The 22,391-nt window shown below is 44.0% G+C and overlaps 1 protein-coding gene across 1 annotated transcript; it reads right to left on the bottom strand.

The window, feature by feature from the left end:
* Positions 1-2,472: 2,472 nt before the first annotated feature.
* usp28 (ubiquitin specific peptidase 28) lies at positions 2,473-21,954 on the bottom strand. The gene is made up of 26 exons (XM_030361616.1): positions 21,768-21,954; positions 19,635-19,709; positions 19,366-19,480; positions 18,847-18,934; positions 18,344-18,506; positions 16,822-16,908; positions 16,118-16,255; positions 15,594-15,664; positions 15,397-15,473; positions 15,154-15,302; positions 14,906-15,033; positions 14,605-14,700; positions 13,914-14,096; positions 13,337-13,545; positions 12,554-12,624; positions 11,426-11,654; positions 10,355-10,753; positions 9,925-10,082; positions 8,459-8,863; positions 7,828-7,923; positions 7,240-7,418; positions 6,539-6,617; positions 5,841-5,920; positions 5,334-5,457; positions 4,455-4,653; positions 2,473-3,658 (listed from the first exon to the last, which is right to left on the bottom strand). Exons 1-26 carry the CDS (start codon positions 21,810-21,812, stop codon positions 3,483-3,485), a joined length of 3,819 nt encoding a protein of 1,272 aa, XP_030217476.1. The 5' UTR covers positions 21,813-21,954; the 3' UTR covers positions 2,473-3,482.
* Positions 21,955-22,391: the final 437 nt, after the last annotated feature.

Genomic DNA, 22,391 nt, shown 5'->3' with positions numbered 1-22,391 from the left:
TCTCTCTCTCTCTCTCTCTCTCTCTCTCTCTCTCTCTCTCTCTCTCTCTCTCTCTCTCTCTCTCTCTCTCTCTCTCTCTCTCTCTCTCTCTCTCCTCTCTCTCTCTCAAGGGAGTTGAAGATGGCTTTTCCAGCCCACTGTTCCGCTGTTTGGGTCTTTGTTCCGATGTCTCGGCAAGGCTTGTTTCTGTGATGTTTTTTCCCGACTCCTCTTTATGGTCATTTTAATCACCCACCCCATACCCCCCTAACCCTTCATCCTATTCTGTGAGACCCTATGACAATGATTTAATGAAGGAAAAATGGGTGGAAAGTATTTTCACATGATTCAACAAGGGTAAGAAGAAAAAGGAAATAGATCATGATGTGAGCAATACCTTCCATTTGTCTGTAAAGATGTTTTTTTTCAAACCACTGAGTCCTACTTTTATCCTTTCGTGACTGTCTAGTCAGAAAACGAGATGTGTGTGCATGAAACTCAAGTCATGCTACCCCAATCTCTCTTCAAACAATATATCCTCCTTCTTTGGGATACAGTGAATCCCTACACTTTTTTCAAGGAACTAATATAATTATCAAGCCACTCCTATCTGTACTAGCAGTAAATAAATAGGTTAACATGGTTGAGCAGAAGGACTTCAACATAGTGTGTCAAAGGAGACCTTGATCTTAGTATTACAAAACAGAGTACTATCTTATATCTTGAGTTCATCTTAGTGTTCCTCAACAAAATTTAATTTTTGTGTAGGATCTGACAAAATAACAAAACACTTTCTCGAATTTATGAGAAACGATTGGTCCTTACAATAATATGCAATTGGCTGTTAATAAAACACGTTTTTAATCAGCATCACAGCACAGGGAACATAGCAGAGATTGAGCAGAGATTGAAGAAGAAGGAGAATGAGGCTATGGTTTAAAATACAACTTTTATTTTAAAAATCCTACTCATCCTGCTTTGTGACCTCTTTAAAGACAAACTACAAACTAGACCCAATTTGTGAATTTGCTGCCATCTTAAAGGCCTCACACATCTTGAAGTACCAACATAAAGTTAAGGATAGACTTCAATAAATGGTTATTGGATTTTAACGATTAGATGGCAGCAAAAGTAGTCTGTTCTGTAATTGCTCTTTAAACTTCAAGCTCCTATTCTGCTATGACTAATAGCCATAACTGTTGCCCTAACTTGGGACAGATGGTTTCTTGTTTATTTTGAAATCAGTTTAACACTTTAAGCAGCTTCTAACCCGTGTTGGCTGTAACCTTATAATGAATGAGCACAGTAGTTGAATCATGCCATTAAGGCCTATGGCCTTTCTACATCTGCAACCGCATTAGATTGAACACCACTCTTTACACATGTTTATTTTGTTCCCCTAAACTCTGGCAAGCCAACTCCCCAGTAGGATGACAGATGAGTTTTAGAAGTGAAAATGTGAACCAACAACCAGTCTAGGATTAATGTGGTAAAGAATGATGACTTCCACATTTTTGAGTGGGCAAGGGTTCAACCTACTCTGTTGTTACAGCTTGTCTCTGTATTACGTGGTTAAAAGAGGAACTTGCACACTACACACGCTACAACCCACCTGGCCAACCTAACCAGCTTTTTAGGCCGCCGTTTCTTTTGATTATTCAATTGAAACGCAGGTAAATGTCAAACACTGTTCAAATAATTCTTCGTTTTTATTCTTTAAATATTGTGAACGCACCTTTTTAATGATTCAAATATTTCCAGAAAAAATTAGTTCCCTCATGGAGTGTGATCATGTGGGTCGGTAAAGTGTCCCCCAATTCAAAGTGATCCAGGTGGATTTACGTTGGAAACACTACATTGCATCTGTTTGGTTATAAAAAGAATATTAGCATGACTAATAATGTCTGATGTAAAACATAGAAATATCATTTAGCCAGCAGTTTTTGTGCTGTGTGTGTGCGTGTGTGTGTGTTTGTGCGTGCGTGTGTTTGGAAGACATTAAAACATTCATGTCAAACTGTTTTGTTTGCAAGTGTTACATGTTCTACGGGTTGCATATGTCCACTCATATCCTTGATTCATATTTATCACAGAATTGTATACGGTTTGGCTAGGTACAAGTGTGGGATCAGTTGCACTGATAAAAAACATATCTTGGATTTGTATGTTCATGACCAGGGTGAATGTTTTTTGTATGCGTGGCACTTCAATGAGTAACCATCTATTCACACTTCTGTATCAAATAACTTATTGCTTAAAAAAAACGATATACATTGACATTGAATTATGTTGTCGCTTGAAATCCTTGACCTCACACACAACAGTGCATATTCATGAACGTTATCCGCTTAAACTTGAAATTTTGTACATGTTCAAGTCACATCATCTGCTACTACAGTTTGGACTTTGTCCATGGAATAATATTGACAATGTTTGTAGAATACCCCTAGTTTACCACCAATTTCAATAGGAAATAAAGGAATGGGTCACAAGGAATTCCAACTGTTTATTAAGCATCATCACAGGCTGTGAAGTGAAAAAAGCAGTGTGAAATGGAGGGTTTGTGTATAAACAAAGTACATTTGTACATCACCTACAATCCATAATCTATATACCATATTCTGTTCACTGCAAGTCTTGATTTTGAGAATTCATATAAATTGTGCGGTAAATATAAAATTTTATTCCATTCGAACTCTTGTTCATCCTCCCCAAGTGCGTTAAGGCTTTACCCCCTAAACACCTGAACCATTCATGGTGCAACTCATGTTATAACGAAAGCTTCTTGTTATTGGCTTAATTTGGTGGAAGGTGATGGCTTGCAGTGTTTCCTCCAGAAAATGTCTTAGTCCAGGTGGTCAAGGGGCAGGGTGGCTTGTCTCGTAGCCCTGCAGTCTTCAGTGAGGGTTTCAGTTCCCAATAATATATACACCCACCTGATGCCGCCGATTCAATTCCATTAAAAAAAGCTTCATGGCACGACTATTGTTGTGAACAGTATTACCAATGCATTATTTATCTTTTTTTTTTTTGTACCTGATGGAAATATGTTTTCTTTCCCTACGAGATTATTATTTCTTTATATATTGGTAGTCAAGGTGGGGCCCTATTGTTGTTAATGCAGCCGCCTTAACCATACAGTGCTGGAGGAAAACACTGCCTTGGCACCAGGAAGTGTCCCCAGGCACTATTTTGAATCAATCAGAAAAAGCCATTCCTGTGTCGAATACGATCTTTGCACTATGCATTGTAGTGTTGTTTCCAGTGTTACTCTCTGCAACTCTCTCTCTCTTGAACTGGGCTACGGCTCGATGTCTCCAGGTGAAATAAATCCTGTTAAAAAGTTATAAAAACAACATATTAAAACACATATCACAGATATGACCTGTTGCTATGCTACACACGTCTAGTGTTTGCCAACCCTGAACAGGGCGCCTCCAGGTTTTTCCGGGCTGGGCGCTCCGCTGAGGGACCCTCTGGATCATCGACCTTCCCTTTCTCCTTCACTTAACGACCACTATGGACGTGTTGCGGATGGACTCCATGGCCGCAGCCAGCCGGGTACACAGGTCATTGGGGAAGCTGCCGTGCACCTTGGGGGGGTCTTTCAGCACCACCATCTCCGCTGAACTGTCCAGGACTCTGGGCAGGATCTCGCCGAGCTTGACCTGCAGGGAGTCTGCGTAGCGGAGAGCAGAGCATGAAGATTCGTTAGACACTTCTAATGGATTCTCTGGCTGGAAGATCAGTCATTTGGCGCCAGCCACGTTACAGAAAACGGATGAGACGTTTTGCAGCTTCCCTCATATTTGTTTCCATGGCCGGTGGGGGACATGGGGTTTTGTTGGATTAAACCCGTGTTTCTCAAGAACCCCTAGGGGTACTTGGAAAGATTGCAAGGGGTACTAGGAAAATCTCTAAAAACCTTCATGAAATGTAGTAAATTTGAATAGTAAAAAATTCATGTAATCTTTCCCATGAATTACAAAAAGGGAAAGAGTATTCACAGCCCCCATGTCATGTTCATGTTAATATATCACATGCTCATACATTTATATATGTTCAATAATATATTTTTCCCTCCTAAAAATGTTAGATGCTGGTGAACATGGTAATTTTCTGAAATAAATATAGGGGATACATTGGTAAAAATTGCTTGAGAACCAATATCATTTAGAAATAAGAATATTGCATCACGGCCTGTACTGCAAAACGAAGTACAGCATTTCTATTTATGGTTAAATGAGCATATTAAGGATCTATTTAACCTTATCTTCCAAAACACGTTACTAAATGCTTATAATTTAAACAATCAAGCAAGTACACGGTAGTGTGTCCTTTCTGAAAATGGCTAGTCAAAATTGAAAGTGTTCTCCACTCTACAACTAGGTACTGATAGTGGAGGTAGGTGTAATCACTTCTATCCCACCCCGACCTCACAGGTCGGGTGCGGTTGCACACCCCACCCCCCTCACCATCCATGTCGGGGCTGAGGCACGTGCACCAGTGGTCGCGGATGGTCTCCATGACGTCGGCGTCCTCCGGGGCCAGCGTGGCGTCACGCGACATCAGGTGCAGGCAGGGAATGATGGCCTCGTTCATGATGGCCACGCCCTCTTCCACCTCTGTCTCCTCGCCGCTCCTGAACAGCTGCGACGCGCTCTCGTTGAGCGCCTGCTCAGGTGAGAGGAAGGAGATGATGTCAGACACACAAGTTGCAAAAAAACGTCATGTCCACCCAACCAGGGTCGGTGTCAATTGCTTATACATAAGATGGATGGAGCCTATCATTAGCCTCACAGCATAATTGCCTCATATTTTGGCCAAATTGTAATATCTAGCCTAACTCTGCTCTCCTAACACTGCTGATTCACTGAGAGCATTGGCTTTAGGGTTAGCCAAGTCAGTCGGCTGCTACTGGATACTTGAATTTCCCCCGGGATTAATAAAGTATATATCTATCTATCTATCTATCTATCTTTATCCTATGCTAATCAGAGTGTTTTGAACATTCCATAATCACTATCTGCCTGAGTCATCTATTTGACTTAGGCATTTTTGACACTAAATACAAGATGAACCTTTAAATAAGGCAATAATGCTGTGAGGCTGACAATATGCAAAAGATACTGAAAATGAACGTATCTGGAAAACAAATATGAAAACTTATTTGCTAAATATTAAATGTTTCTGAATAATTCTAATTAGTTCCATTCCATGGCATTACCATCGGTTACGTGAACTGACTTGCCAGCCTGAATCACATGGAATTGCAATGACCCGATTGTCACCATAGATGGCGCTGTTGTTACAATTTAAATTGTCCCACTTATTCTCCACTGAACGGTGCTCACCGCGAGACACTTCCTCCGGTAAAGTGCAATGACGGACTGCTTCACGCCTCGCCTCTCGCCCTTCTTCAGCAGCGAGGCGTTGCTCTGGTAGGCGTGCGCCAGGTAGATCAGAGCCTCGCGGACCCTGCACACAGGACACAGAGGTGACCATACAACCACAGACACACACTCACACATGCACGCACACACAAAAACACACAGACACACACTCACACACAAGGGAGGCTGGGAATTATAGTTTTCTTTTTAATTAGCTTTTTGAATTATTAATCATTTTATGACCCTGGCGACAGACAAACCATGGCCACTTGCCATACAGGAGGAATTGTTTCTCTAATGATTAAAAAAGCAGACACAATATAAACAGTCCAATACTACAGTGGAAGGTAGAAACTAGATTTCACAGTACACATTGGTGTTAGCTTATTACGACTGTGGAACTCAAGCGCACATAAAGACATGATGAAGAGGTGAGCGAGATGTGGGGTTAGTCATGACAACACCTACTTTCCATGCTGGTACTGTTCAAGCCCCGTGAGAAGGTAGATAAACACGGTCCGAAACTGTCTGTAGTCATCCTTCCAGTCCTGCACAATCACAACAGCCAGGTCACAGAATAATCAACAAGAATTATAGCGGAACCTTATTCGGAGTCAGATTACAATCGGTTATTTTATGGCGGCATTAAGAGTTGACGGCAGAGCGGCAGGTAGGTAGATTTCCCCACACTAAGATCGACATTCAAAACCCTCTACCAATGCCTTTTTGTGATACATGACACACGATTACTTTGCCTCTCCTCTGGTGAATTTATGTGCAGAAAATAAAATGAGTGGTATTAGTAATTTGGTAAAATAGTGTTTTGCCCATCTGGTGAAGTGGTGATGTATGAGTCCTTCTGCAGCCGTGTCCTTGTATGGTCTTCAAGAGGTGGATATTATTTAATTAATTTGTAACTGCCCAGGGAATGGCTGCTACGTGTTGTCTAGCATTTGGAACATTTAAAATCATTGTCGTTTCAGCCATGAACTCAATAATGTTGGTTAACACTGAAAGATGCAGCTGTAATAACTCTCATAATTCAGTGTGATTAAATGAAAACCCCCTCATTGCAAAATATTAATAAAGTCCTCAGCAGGCCTTTAAAAAGCTCTTTAAAATGCACCAGGAGCATTATGTGTTTGGAGGTAGTAATTGGTCCATACCAAGTACTCGTCCATGTCCATGTCCTCCGGCTTGATCAGACGCAGCTTGGACCGCGCCTCCCTCATGATGCTCACCGCCCTGCAGGCGGCATGGACAATGTCAGCTCCCAAACCCCCAAGTACACATCACACCACGTATCATCTTTACCAGAAAGTACTCCTACTGATCCGTCCGAGACGAAACTGTGGAACTACGTGAATGATGAGAATAATCAGAAATACTGCTATATTTTAAACCTCAAACATGGTGTATTCCTCAGATCTCTCCGACATGAAAAGCAGCAAAGGGCCCTTTGGCGTTCAGTCCAACCGCTCCCAAAACCTATTCTACTCATACGATCCACGCAAATGGTAAACATTAAAAGGATTTATATAGCGCATTTCTAACAAGGGGCCACTCAAAGCGCTTTTGCAATATTGCCTTACATCCCCCCACTCACACACCAACGGTGGTGTCAACCAAGGCAACAAGCCAGCTTCTGGGGAGCAGTCAGGGTGAGGTGTCTCGCTGAAGGACACCTCGACACACAGCTAGGAGGAGCCAGGGTTTTGAACTAGCAACCTTCTGGCTACCAGTCAACCCCGCTCTGCCTTCTGAGCCACATGCCGCCCAGACTTATGTCAGGTGGACCTCGGGGGGGTACAGAGAGACAGACAGAAATCCAAAGTCACACGGACACGGTAGTCCCAGGCTCCAGCACCTGTCGTCGAAGCTGAGGTTGCGGTCTGTGAACGTCTCCAGCAGGGCCCTCTCGATGATGCGTCCGGGGGCCTGGTTCTGGAAGTAGTAGACCAGGGCGTGGTGCAGGCGCACGTCGCTCTGCAGCGTGCTGTCTTCCTGGGACAGCTCGAAGAGCCGCGCATACTCCTCGTGGAATGCCTGCAGGCCGGTAAAGGGGGGATTGTGTTGTAAGGGTTTTAATGCGGGGTTGTCTTCCAACAACACTGATCTGGTCCAAGGCAAATATACATCTAGAATATACTGTTAGTATAATGACAAATAGGCAATGTATGGACAGTACATTGGAAATTATTACATAATAACAAATAACAAATAAAACAATAAAAACAACATAATACTAAGAATTGTGTGGATTATTTAGTTGCATCAGTTTCAATGGTCCCATGTGTCATAAGTCAGCTCCATTTAATGTAATAGCTGCCGTAGGGCATTTTTAACATTTGCCATGTATCAGACAGCTGATATGATAGGGTTATATGTTATCTAATATGATGACAGTTACTGTATTTTAGCCCCACTGTAGCGAAGGGGAGGGGGAGGGTGTTACCTTAATGAGACCAGCCTCGGGGCCGTCCGCGTCGAACACCTGTCTGGCCTTGGCGATGGCCATGATGACACCCTGCATGGCTGGAGTCAGCATGCTCTAGGACAGCAGCACACAGAATCACACTGGGTTAGTTCAAAGGTATCCGCTGAATGGATACATGATTAGGCTCTCTGTTCGCTTCCCTTCCACACAGGTTGTGGTTAACCTGAAAGGCTGGGAAACTGATGACACATTGATTTTCTTTATTTGGTGACAACACTGTTGTCACTTATCGAAAACCGGGATGATAATGGGAGACTGTAATGTACGCACTTATTGTATGCTGTATTTTTGTTATAGTACTTAGTTATGTCGCATCTTATCCTAGCTTTCTTTGTACACGGGGAACGGGTTTACCTAGTGATTATTAGTGCTTTGAACTTGGTTCTATGAACATCCTTGCTGACTGTACCGACAGCGATATATCTTTTCACTTTCCTATTACAAATGTACTGTAAGTCACTTTGGAACGAAGCGCCTGCTAAATGCCCTAAATGCACTTGTTAATGAGATCTACAGCTCACCAGCCAACGATCAGCAGCCAAAGGACTGTCAGTCCCCGGCTGGTGTCCTTAAAGGTTCTCCCACTCACCTCTTCGTTGTAGCCGTCGGCGTCGGCCCGCACCGTGATGCGGCCCACGTTGGGGATGTCCACCTCCGACACCTCGCTCTCAGATGCCTGCTGGCTCCTCCTCTGGCGCCGCCGCGGCTCCACGCCCTCCTCCCCCTCCCCCTCCACCTCCCCCTCCGGGGCGTCCTCCTCCATGTCGCGGTGGCTCCTGGGCACGCGCGGCCCTGGTTCTAGGCGGCCCCCGGTTTCTCCGTCCTCGGCTCTCCCGGCCTCGGGGCTTCCCTCGGCGGCTGCGCTCAAGATGGCAACCTCGGCGTCGTTCTCGTCCCCTTCCTCTTCCTCCTCCGCTGAAGGGGATGATGCTTTAGCGGTTGCTGGGGCTCTCTGGCTGCCTGGGTCTGGAGTGGTACTGGGGGACTGAGGGGCCTGAGGGGCCCCCCACACACACAAACAGGAGAAAAGGTGAGCTGACATCTATTTGTTAAATTTATTCCTTAACCATATCATTTGCTTATTCCAATGAATTAGAAAATTGTATTATCTTAATTTGTTTATTTTCTCTCATCGTTTTATTTTACCTTTTATTATTTTATTTTGTAAACGCTTTTTTTCTTATTCATATAAAATAACTAAATTAATAGTTTACATGCAATTCCTATATTAGCCACTAGAGGTCATATGGAGAGTAGACTATTTATTAAGCTGGAGATGTAGCTATGGGATCTAGCCTGTCCAGGGTAGTTCTACATTTAGACTTGTCATTGCTCCTTAATAGCCATGAAATGAATGCGTCATATTTTATCCAACCAGCACCTATATGTTGAGCATTTAATTATGCTATCTTATTTCGACAAACATAACCGGACAATGCAAGTAAAGACTATAACTTAACTATCTTTAGTCCTAATTGAGTCAGTGGTCAGTTGCCTGGCACTTCTGAGTCACACAAATGCACCCCAACTATAAATATATCTTAGAAAGAGAAGAGGAATGTTCTATTTTGAGACCGTAGTCCAACAAAATCCCTGCCTCCCCAAACGGTGAAGGCATCAAAATGGCGACCATTGTTGTCTTAATTATCGGCTAAATGTAGGCTACTTTTAATCAGTGAAGAAACTACTGATAGAAAATAGACAATCAAACTAGACATAAATTAAACAATTGCAATAAAATGCATGAACACTGACCTGGATCATCCCCTAAATCATTGCCACATTTATTTATAGTCACAACTGTCATGGTGGATATAGAGTTCCAATAACACGTTGATCAATTTGTGAACAGTCATTAATACGCCCTCTGCCAGCCTGCGCACCACCTAACACATCCCTGTGTGGACCCCGGAAAGCCCCTTGGTAATCAAAACACTGAAACAGAAGCTCTGACCCAGATTGCCATGTTTATACGGCCCAGTATCTCTGTCCAATAATATCCCCTGATTGGTGTGGAGGAATGCCGTTGGGCCAGGCAGCGGGTCAGCCACGCACGTGATCCCTCACTGGAGCAACCTTATCTTCGGGTTCACTGGCTGCCTCTGGGTCTTGGCTGGGACTGACTGCCGGGGGTCTGCTCGCAGTCGCTGGCTTATGGCCAGAGCCCTCCCCCTCTGGCTGGGAGGACACAGTAGCCGGGCTGGAAGATCGTTCTAGAAGACGCCGTTGTCGAGTGACGGACAGCAGGTGTGGAGGAGAAAGATGCCGATTATACAGTCGCTCTCAATGGGGTTGTTTGCATTTGTACGTTTTGAGGGATGTTTTTTAAATCCTTTGCCATACACTCTACTGTGTCTCTGCTCTGGAGGTGCTTCTGGCACTAAATAAGTTAAATTCCTTCTTGTGGTGATCAAGGGGCTACTTAATGAGACGTAATGACTAAGTACCCCCAAACCCCTTCATCCTTTCTCCCATCACCACCAACCTTCTTCTGCCTCCCGTCTTGCCGGCTCCTCCTCCTCCACCTCCTCCTCCCCCGCTACCTCCTCCATCTCCTCCTCCTCGCTCCGCCTCTCCAGCCGTGGTTCTGAACCCGTCGGCTCCTCCGTCCCGGGCTGCCGCTTCACGGGCGTCTGCTGGGCAGCCTCTGGGCCGGAGCCCGGGGACGTCTCCTCTTCCTGGGGCCCGCTGGCAGCGGCGGTGGCGGGCTCTCCGGCCTGCGAGGCCTGGCCCTGCTGGACCTGTTGACTCTGGCAGAACTGCTCCTCCCACTCGCTGATCTCCTGCTGGAACCAGCAGTTGTCGGCGTGGACGTAGCGCCGCAGAACGGGGGGCAGGGAGTCCATGCCGCGCAGGACCTGCCCGGTCTCGTCGTCGGTGTCCTCTGAGAAGGGGGGGATGATAAAGGGATTTTATGAATGAAAATACACGTATGAGGAATGTTAATGAGGATAGTCCAACACGTATAGACTGGAGTTACTATCTCAGCTATATGAGTCATGTTAGATCCTTTTATCCATATCGGCGTACAGTGAATAGATGCTTCGATCCATATTGTTAATGCCGGTAGACAGGAGGCCAGGGCGTCTCAGCTCAGGGATGCCTGTAGGCAGACTCCCCATATTGTGACTATCAATAATTTCTGGCTTCAACGAGAATTTAAGATAAATTCAGGGTTCACGTTAAGGCTTAACACTGCCTGTTCCGATTGAAACAGGGACTTCAGCTCACCTTCTGAAATTAGGATCACGTCACGTTTACGCGTCCCAATGGTCTATAATGTACGCTATATGATTATTTTCTGAATCATCCACTTTGAGCATCGTTCACAACCTCAAGGTTTTAACAAACAGGAACACAGTTTGAAAAGAAAACACAACTAAATTGGTTTCTATTGCATCTGCACTAGCGTGAGACACAGAGCGAGGTTGACTGGTAGCCAGAAGGTTGCTAGTTCGAACCCCGGCTCCTCCTAGCTGTGTGCCGAGGTGTCCTTGAGTGCAGATGCAATGGAAACCGATTTAGTTGTTTTTCTTTTCCAACAGCGGCGCCGTACCTGCGACTAGCTGGGAGATCCGCTCGTCCACGTACATGAGGCAGTAGGCGCTGGCGTTGGTCATGCCGCCGTACGAGTCCCTCATCAGCTCCTCCCAGGACGACTCGGTGACAGCGATGTCGTTGTACTTCATCCAGCGCTTGTTGGCGTGGTCGTAGATGTAGGCCCAGTAGTGGCCCGCCGAGGCCTGCCCCTCGTGGACCAACACGGCGTGGAGTCTGTACGGGACCTGAGCGGGGGGGAGCGGGGGGGCATGGGTTTAGAGGAGAACCAAACCCGACTGAAGGCACCTTTTAGATAAGGCTCACAGGTTACAGGTTCTCCTACAAACGCCCATTCCCTTTAGTGTCAATAAGCGGAGCACAGCTGTGGCGCATCAACACTTATCAACAATAAGTACCAGGGTAGCATATCGAACAATAATAATAGGACTAGGATGGGTTCAACCTAGAGAGGTCATCTCCTGCACACCAAAGTGGTGGGGTATGGTTCTCTTTAAAAGCAATTATGCATCGCCACTTAATTAATATATTGTGAAAGAACGTAAAAATGACGATTTGAAATTATCACTATTTTGGAATACAGTTGGACTTGTTTTTGTAACGCAACGTCCATGAACAGACTGAAAGGAAAACGCAATAAAACTCTTGGAAACCAAGCGCTTGAGTGAATGGCAAGTGGAATTGCGATGTGGAGAGTGCTGCTGAGCCTCTGACGGATTACATTCATTCTCTTGGTGGCACACTTGCTCGTGGTTCGTTGGCTGTGAAATATTCTAACAAAATCATAAGGCCGCGCCCAATTGTTCATGTTAGTAAAAGGGTTTTTCACCTCATCGCTCAAAGGGCTCAGCACTCTCAACATTCAGTTTGGATGTCGTTCACAGCTCTAGCAACTGATGAATACAGGTAAACACACTTTAACTGTGGTTAACCTTAGAAAATATCCTACTTATATCCCACAAGTTAGATATGCAATACAAATCGTTGATGGTTTGTGTTCATTTTCAGTTCCACACAAAGCTAACATCCAGTAGTTGCATGAGTATTCCCCAGGCAGTAGGGGGTGAGTGGCCATTGATTTGCTATCTGCTGCAGTAGGTTAGCAGAGGGCAGCTCTTGAGCTCACCTGACACAGACTGTTGTCCCTGTACATGCCCTCCAGCACCTGGCTCACCCGCTCAATGTTGACCTTTAGCTCTGATACACACGCACAAGGGAAGACAGCGACACACACAGACACACACACAAATACATATACACACACACGCACACAAACATGCATACACACACACAAGGGAAGACAGCGACACACACACACACACACACACAGACACACACACACACACACACACACACACACAGACACACACACACACACACACACACACACATATACGCACACAAACATTCATACACACACACAGAAAGACAAACACACACCAACAAACATGCATACTCACACATAGGCAGAGACACACAAGCACGCAGGCAAAGACACATATAAATGCAGCAAATACACACATACACGCACACACACACAAAATCACACACAGACAGACACACAAAAACACACATAGGGATACATTATTATACACAGGCAGGACATAGTAAAAATAGAAACATAATAAATCGCGTTTCAACTTTAGCTTGGTTTTAATCAATACAAATGATCAATACCCAACCAATACTGCCAATTTAGTTGATCATTGAGCGGGCAAATAACGCCTTTGTCTAATGATGAGGAGACGCAGGGACATGTGAATGTCATTTTCTTGTTGTCCATTGGTTTTAACGAAAAAATATATATATGTGATGCCATAAGGTGTGTATTTATAAAATGTCTGGTCTGGGATGGTGGGTGGGTGGGTGGGGGGTTAGGGTGAGGCTAGTGGTGGTTGGGTGGTCCTACCGGTGATGCTGCTCTCCACCTCGGACCTCCAGCGCTGCAGGCAGGCCCTGACGTGGTGGAGCTCTTCCTCGCTCACGTCGTGAGGCGCGGGGTGGGGCGGGCACTCCATGGGGGGTCTGCACTGGGTGAAGGGCTTATAGATGGGGGTCCGCTGGCAGTTGGAGGCTGACACACCCTCCGACGCCTCCGCCTCACTCTGATTGGTCGGACTGAAGGAGGGTTAAAGGTGGAGGGGATAGAAAGAGAGTGAGTTGTGGAGATCTCAGAATTTTCAATTGAAGGAGCTACAGTTGTGTTTCTATTCAGGGACATATATTCACTTCAAGCCGTGTACTGCATGCCTTAACTATAATCCTTTGCCGGTTCCTCTTCAGCTCTACGTTCAAACAATTCAGCTATAACAGCAGCCACAGAAAAACTGCAGCGAATGGGACTGCCGTCATGGAATTGTATGGCGGAGAGGCCGAAAGGCTGGACCTTGGAATGAGGACTTCACAATCCGACAGAAATGACATAAGGAGAACACACACACGATGTGATGTACATCACACATCACACCACCCTTTGACGTCCGTACCTCCCGTCCTCTGACGCGGACTCCGCAGGTTGGTCGCTAGGGGGAGGCGTTGCCGGGGAGCCGCCGTTCCTGGGGTCCTCTGCCTGGGATGCACTGGGCGGTTTGGTGGTGGCGAACTCCAGCACAAACTGCAACATGTCTGCCAGGGGATACTTCAACGGGCCCGAGCCGTAGTTCTTGTAGCTGCCAATTGGAGGGAGACACGTTAAGATTTGTAGAGTCAGAATGTGGACTACAGAAACTGCGACAAGGCGGGAGAACGCAGCCTCGACTTGATTTACCAGTATTGGCCATGATGAGATTGGAAAACGCTGCATTTTTTGCTGTTCTACTTTGACAAACCATTTGATTTAGATGTACTAAGAAAAATGACCTGTTTCTGGCAGGTTTCAATTCTTTCTTTGTATTAGAATTCATTACAATCTGTTTGAGGGGTGAGTCAGAGTTGGTCACTGTCTGATAAAAAATGATATATAAACTCAAACTTTTGATCATCAAACCGTTTTCCCTTCACGTGTATCTTTTAAGCTTGTTTACCCTTTGAGAAGAAGTCCAACAAAATAACTGAGGTGGACCTCCGATTTCAAACATTAATGTAGCATGAGTCTATGAATACTATGTGAGGCGGTGGAGCTCCACTTAAGGCCAGCGCTGTAGTGTTGTCCTCACACTCTCTGGCGTCAACACGTACCACTCAAGTTTCTGCTGAAGGGTGGCGAGCTGTTCTTTCAGTCTCTTCACCTCGCCCCTCCTGCCGTGGGTCATCGCAATGTTTTTGTGAAGATACCTGTGGACAAACCGGTATTTTACTTTTTCTGAACAACCGGCATGAGATTTATTTTGGAAGCATAGCAGTTAAATGGACATCTGTTTCCGGGCCTTTCTGCAAATGGAGAAGATGATTGTAACTTTGTCCTGGCCGTAAGCCATTTTTGTATGCATTGAAGCAATAATGTGAGAAGATATCGCTGACAGTGTCACCTGGACCTTACCTATCCATGTACATGACTTGTGGGAATTCCAGTTTCTTGTGTATCTTCTCGGGGCGTCCAAGCTGGGCATTAAACTCAAATCTAGACAGTTCAAAGGTCAACACGGGTGGCAGCTTTGAAAACCATCTCTGAAAAAGATAGCACATATTATAGAAATAGAAATAGAAATGCAACCGTAAGAATCTATTGAGAAACACAAAATGAATAAATGAAGCCATGGTGACAATTTCTATATTTCTTTGGTTTACCTCTCGGTTAGAAGTGATGGTTTGATCCGGATGCAGCGATTCAATCTCTCTCTCTACCATGGCACCTTCCAGACACTCGTCCAGGTTGTTAAAACCATTCACTTGCAGGGGGTATTGCCCAAATTGCTCGATGTTTGACAATATTTTTCCTACATTGAAAAATAGTCTACATTAATAGAGGCTTATACCGTAGGTGGTCAAACTGATTGTCAAATTTAGGACGGAAAACCCCACAATATATACCTTCATGTTTTCTCTCTGTCACAAAGTTTCCATAGAAAAGTTGGACCATGGGATTTTTTTTCTTGTCTTCTTCTGACCTGAGAAAAACAGTTCTCTAATCAGATACCAATACCACTTTCCAATACCCTATCCCTATCAAGAAATGCAGACAAACCAACGAATAATATTGAGTGCATAACTGTTAGTTCCACACGTACTTCCCAGTGGCCGACAGCTGGAAGGCGTCCTCCAACCAGTCCAACAGTTTGTGGGTGAACTCACTGACGTCCTGGAGGAAGCAGGTCAGGGGGCACAATGAGCATGGTAAAAACTGCTGTTTACCTCACATTATGTGTAAAAAAGGAAATACATTAATAATACATTAATCAATACACTTTTATTCCATTAATGTCACATTTTATTCCATCAGTTATGGATGTGAGTTTATTGATAACAATCCCTATTGATCAGCATTGACAATATATATATATATATATATGTATATATATATATATATACATATAAACAAGTTATTTAAAGTACAAGCTGAAATGTTACACATTATGACTTAAAATGATTTAGGTATTTTATAGTAGCATTTTGTGAACTATTCCCTTTTCAAAAGACATTATCTCAGTAAAAAAAAAATCTCTTTTTAATTCCAACCACATTGCCCATTATTGATTATAGTTTGTGTGTATTCCAAGGTTGCTTGTCAGCGGTCCACAGCCAGCGGTCCTACCTGCTGGGCCTCACTGGACCTGAAGGCGTCCCGGAGGAGCTCCACGGAGGCGGACGGGTCTACAAACTTACAGGTGGAGCCCACCATGAGAGCAAAGAGACAGCGCAGCTCCTGCATGAAGGCCAGGTTCCTCTTGTCCTGTGAAACACAACGCACACACACACAACAACACACACACACACACACACACACACACACACAGACACACACACATCCAGTGAGTTTGTGTGTGTGTAGGTCCTTGTTTGTGAGGACCCTACCTAGTATCTAATGGACACTTTCAATTCACCAACTTGTTGCCATGGAACCGGATTAGCTAGATAGAAGGCACACGACCACAGGGATAACAGCCACTCCACAAGCAAAAGCTCTCTCCATTCAGTTCTGTTGTAAAAGCGCTTACTTCCAAAACATGTCAGTGGTGGCGGTCATTCAATCTGGTTGAAGAATAGGGTTAGGTAGTCCTTAATAATAGTAATAAAGGAATGTCCAGATTCACACTAAAACATTCTTTCAAGGCCAGTGAATTCAACACAGCTAAGAGGGAGAGCGAGAGAGTGAAAGAGCGAGAGAGCGAGAGCAAAAGAAAGAAACATTATTGTTATAATACAAACTGTGTTATACTATACACAGAAACGATCAATGTCAACGAATCTTCTACCGGCCGGCTTCTACCTTAACACCACTGCATGCAGTACACTTACCGCGTTGCTCTTGCACTTCTCCAGTACACGCTCGGAGATACAATAGTTGAGCACCAGTCTCCGGAATTCAGGCAGATGGAACAAGGACTGCAAGAGAGAGGTAAAAACTCTAATGATAACTTCCATTCATTGAAAATCTAATGGAAGTTTGAAGGAAAACGTACATTGTGCAAGTCTTGATATTAGTGATTAAAATAAGCAGAAGTAGTCAAGTGCTCAGGAGATATGTTTTTCTATAGGATGAAAAGTATATAGAAAAGGAAACTTGTCCGAGGCACTCTAAAATGATATCGTTTTATTCCCAAAAGGCAGCTCTACCAGACACAGTGACGTGATGCTGCGTGGAAACACAGGCAGGGCTCTGACAGTGATACAGTGTCTAATGCACCAATTAGTCTTATGTGTCATGTAGTATGTTAAGCTCATAAGCCTCTCTGAATAACTTGATGTGCAGACTTCCCATCTCCTATCCCATCTAATACAATTACCACTCTTTCCATCCTACTGTTATTGGCACCACAAACGATAACACAGGACATCTGAGCCCACCCGGCGGAGCTGGCGGTCACTTTGCCTCACTCTGATAGGCTAATTGATTTACACCAAATTTGAGTTTGGGATTGAAATGGACACAAATTCATACAAATGGCATTAACATCGAATGCATACAGTAACGAAAAAACAGGAACATTAATAAGAACACAAATACACAAATAAACAAATGAATGCCAAAGGAGATGACGCCTATAGAGCTTTTTGCATTGCAGAAGATACTATTAAATTTGCCCTTTCCCGTTCTTGTATAATGGTTGTATAGCCTACTACTATACTATTCTGTTATGCGAGCAAAGATTCCAGACTGAAACACAGACAGGCATACAAACATACCCTCTCCCATTTTCTAATCAACAGAGGCAGTGAAAAGAACTGAAAAGACCTATTGGTCTCTGCATCATAGCAACACCGAGCTATTTAATTATCGCTACAGCTTGCACTCTCTGATGAAGGCTCAGGTTGCTGCAAAGCCACTTGATAGGTCTGACTAAATTGTGAGTCTGCGATGGACTTTTAATAGAGTTTAGGGTGGACGTGAAGCCCCTCATATTTTCACTGGGAAAATCATCCACATGCTTCATCAGTAGGTAGATGGAGATCCATTGGCTGCATATGATTCTTAGTGTACACTACTGATCTCTGTGTTCCAGGTTCTGTGTGGACCGGGCGCATCTAAACCAACGTGATCTTCAGCCTTTACGATCCCATAGGCGGGGTACCTTCGGTTTGGATCACATTTCTAGCGAGAAATGTGCATTTTATTTTCATAATCTTCATTCAGTGACAACGTTGCCATATTATTGGAGTTGGAATATGAATTAACGTCAGAAATGTAGGTTTCGAGACAGGATGGGAAGCTTTCGTCAACAGGTGACCTGTGTGATTAAGGTCAAATGTACTGTACATCGGTGATCCACTATGGTGCGGCACCACCGAGTCTCACCACTAACACACCAACAGTCCCTACCTGGATGACAGCGCTGAACCAGCAGGTGTTCCCCACGTTGCGGATGCCCACGGGCCAGTCTTCCTGGCGGATCCAGTCTGTGGGGCTGCAGGCTTCGCTGGGGGCCTCGCACCTCTTCCTCTTGACTCGGGCTCCGCTCTCCTCGGCACTGGCCTCCAGAGCCCTGACACACACACCCACATCTGATCAAACACAAACCAACAGTCGGGCCCCTCAGCTTCCCTCGACCCCCGTTAGACCTGGTGAGACTTCAGCTCAGGGGTGATTGGCTTAAATTTGTGCCAGGTTATGTTCTAAAGCACAAATCTTAAATTTTGAACCAATCAGGGGGATCAATTGCGTAACCTTTGCTTTATTACGGTTGCATGGAATTGGGTAATTCGAATGGGTGTCTGATTGACATACAGAGTGTCAGTTGCCGCCATAGGTGAATAAAACCCATCGGTTGCCATTCATGGATGCTAACCATGAGAGGAGAGGGCATGAGGTTAATCGCCTTGTACCTGGTGAGTTCCCGCTCTTCCTCCTGGATAGTGTGGGATTCCTGCAGACTGAGCTCAATGGCAACCTCCAGCTCATCTTTAGGACCCCCTGTCAACAGAACACAGCAGCAGGGACACAGTGTGGTGAGAGAGATTCTCCCAGAAATACTAGAAGTTGCACATTAGTTCTAAATTTACTTAAATAAACATGTCCAGGTTCCTAGGATGATTCAAATAATGCAATAGCACATGTTGTGTGGATTGCGATAGTACTTTATATGACAATTAATAGAGATTGTCAAAGTCGATTATTTTTAATTAATGTGCGTTGTTCTGTGGTAGATTTATTCCACTAATGTTGACTTACTCATTCCCCCCCCCCAATTCATTAACATCGCGGCACTCTGATAGCACTCTGCTGAAAGTTATGTAAAAATAATAACCTATCCCTAACCTTGTGATGAAATTCACCCAATAGTCAAAGGCATAATCGTGGTCATAATCAAATCTAATGGTAAACAGAAACACACAGCTGTTTACCTTTCTGGGCCTCCCAGGCCTGGGTCTCGGAGTCTGGGTCCTCCCCAGCATCGTGGACCTCAGCAGGCTTGGTTGTCAGCAGTCCAACCGCATGGCCAACGTCTCCCTGACTGGCCTTCAAGTCAAGAGATCCAACAAGCAAAGGATAAGGCTTTATTCTACTACTGTGAGAAAAACATATATTTTGATATTGCAGCCTTGTGTTAGGATGTTTATCCTCCTACTCTTTTTACTCTACTCTCTCTGACTCGAGGAGTGTGTTGTCTTACGTTGAGGGCTCTCTGGAGGATCTGGGCATCATGGATGCCAGTGATCTCCTTCAGCTGGTTGAGGAGAAGCTGAAACTGTACAGAAAAGACAGAAGGTTGTAGATGCAACAAAACTTTGTTATTGAGACCCAAGAGCCAAAGAATATTTACATCAAACGTATTTCATAGGAATTCAGGAAAATTGAATTTTTTTTTTATCCATGTTTAGTATATTAACTTGCAAAACAATAATACAAACAAAGTATTATAAAAAGGTTTGTAGAGAATGAAAAAGTGGAAACGATAACATCAGTGTCCAGTTTAGTACCTTAACCCAAACCGGAAGACAAAGCACTTTGGCTTTGGTTTGTTTGTTTGTTTGTTAGTTGTATTGCTATATAGCCTAGATGTGTCTTGTTTGAATATGTTGCTGGTCTTAATGGCTTTATTGAATCAGATCAATCTGCTACCGTTTGGAAATTCTTAGCCATGTTAGGAAAGATATCTTCTTAAATGTTGTTTTATGTGCCGTAAATATTGAACATAGTAATTAATCTTGCCATTGATAATGAGGAGGTTGCACAAATAACATTACGTATTTGGAGCAAGAAAGAGGAATATGAAATGCATGTGTAAGGTCCAGGTAAGCCGGGACTATGCTACTATTAATTACTAAGTGGTCTACTATACTTCTCTGACACAGAACAATGCAGTGGTTTTCATTGACATTTCCCCAGCAAGCCAACCTCTTAACCAAATACAATCCAATGTCAGAAAGTTCAACGATAAGTTTATCACAATGAACTACGCGTCCTCAAATAAAAAAAAAAAGAGAAATGTAGAAAAGAAATGTGGATTCAATCAGAAATACTTTAAAAGTCAAATAAAAAAGGTATTTCCGGAAAACGAATAAGACTGTAGAATTATAAACTGAGGGTGCATGGGTTCCTTTGCCAATGACACAGGCAGAGTCATGGTACGTCATGAAGCCATAACACACACATTCTTATCACTCACTACACTTGGTAAGAGGAGCTATATTAAGGCTATACAGCAGGTGGACAGACTGAGAGAGACACACATGCACACTTTGAAGACATGCAAACACACACAAAGACAGATTATATGTAATTACTCATTGAAACATATACACAACTAGAAATACACTTGTACTTTAATAACCCGGATGGAATAGCCTAGTTGGGTAGTTATGAGGGCCTACAGCAGAATAGTTGGGTAGAGAATAATATATAGCCGTGTTTCTACTGTCAACTGCACCCAATATGACATGAATCCGTACTTTCACGAATATATTTATATCATAGGAGCCCCTCAAGAAAAATAATGAATCTCTCAAACACACACACACCCACACACACACACACACACACACACACACACACACACACACACACACACACACACACACACACACACACACACACACACACACACACACACACAAACACACGATCCCAGGTTGTTGGAGAGCAGAGAGCACGGGGCGACCATACATATATGGAGAGCTGGGGCGCTATCTGAGACGCGGCTCGGCGGCTCTCTATTTTAGGCCCCTGACATGAATAGCAAGGGCCGCTGTTTATCACTCCACTTACCGCCGCGCCGCCACCGCTTGAGTGACAAAGGCAGTGGGTGTTTCAGTCGCTGTCGCGCGCGGGCGTCGATACACGTACGTGCGCGCGCACCAAAATACGCGCGCGTACACAAGCGCACACACATGCACGCACACACTCACACACGTACGCACGAGCGAACATAGTAGCTATAAACCTATAATTACACAGTAACACCTAAATGCCAGACCTCTTTATCAAAAGTGGGGCAATCTAACAAGGTGAAGCAGCTGACCTTGGCTTAAAATATATATTTAATATACTTTTTAGGCCTCCCAAGTCACTTGAGTCATTACGTCAGGAAGAATGAATATGTATTAGAGCAATAAATAAGATATAAAAAGACAAAATGTAAATGTTGCGCTGTAAAACAAACATTTTAGTCAGTTGCCAGTGCTTTAATGTATTTTAAGGCTATTTGTTGGTGTTTAATGTAGCCTGACTGCACTTCTTGTGATGGAATGGTATTAAATATGTTGGGGGGTTAGTCGTTTTAGTATTTCATTTCCATTTCGCTCACCGCGTTCGTTGACTTATCTCCATTTCCACTCTGTTCAACTCTCATGGCTGTGGAAGCCGGGTTTCTTGATGTTTTCCCACTAATGTCTTTAGCTGTTTTCGGAGTCAAACCAACCCCATCTGTCAAACAGAGTAGACCCCCAAACGAGCAGAGCAGCGGCGCGTAGTCGTCCAAAAAAAATCAACGTGCGCGCAATGGACGTGCGCGTTCCCGTGACAGTTGCAGCGGTGAACGATTGTGACAGGGTTTGAGGACTTGCGTTTCACGGTGTTGAACTACACTTTTAAGACGACTACAATTTGAAGTTAGGTTACTTTTAATGTATACACACACCTTATACTTGCTTTATTTTATATATTACTAACAATATTGAGCATCCAGTCCTACACACAACAAATAAATATAAATAAATAAAATAATGATGACAAACAATTCTGATAATAATAATAATACCAATAGCCTATTATTAAGATATATGGTCATTATAATGTATGATTTAATTGCTCAAACAAGAACGATCATTAATCACCCCAGACCATCTTAACATAATTACATTTTTAATGTTTCAATGCTGCATTTTTTTTTCCAAAAGGTGAATGCATTTTACATGTGTGCAGTGTGCAC

Source organism: Gadus morhua, chromosome 7 (assembly GCF_902167405.1).
Source record: "Gadus morhua chromosome 7, gadMor3.0, whole genome shotgun sequence".
Lineage (NCBI taxonomy): Eukaryota > Metazoa > Chordata > Actinopteri > Gadiformes > Gadidae > Gadus > Gadus morhua.
Note: the sequence above shows the minus strand (reverse complement) of the source record. Positions and strands in the feature narration are given on the sequence as shown.

What these genes read in the sequence shown, in the direction of transcription:
- usp28 (XM_030361616.1), bottom strand. Translation starts at nt 21,812, where the DNA reads ATGAGAGTTGAACAGAGTGGAAATGGAGATAAGTCAACGAACGCG. An exon ending in TCCTCCAGAGAGCCCTCAAC is followed by an intron (nt 19,481 to 19,634) that starts GTAAGACAACAC and finishes CTTGACTTGAAG; the next exon opens with GCCAGTCAGGGAGACGTTGG. An exon ending in ACCGGAGGAAGTGTCTCGCG is followed by an intron (nt 4,654 to 5,333) that starts GTGAGCACCGTT and finishes TCACCTGAGCAG; the next exon opens with GCGCTCAACGAGAGCGCGTC.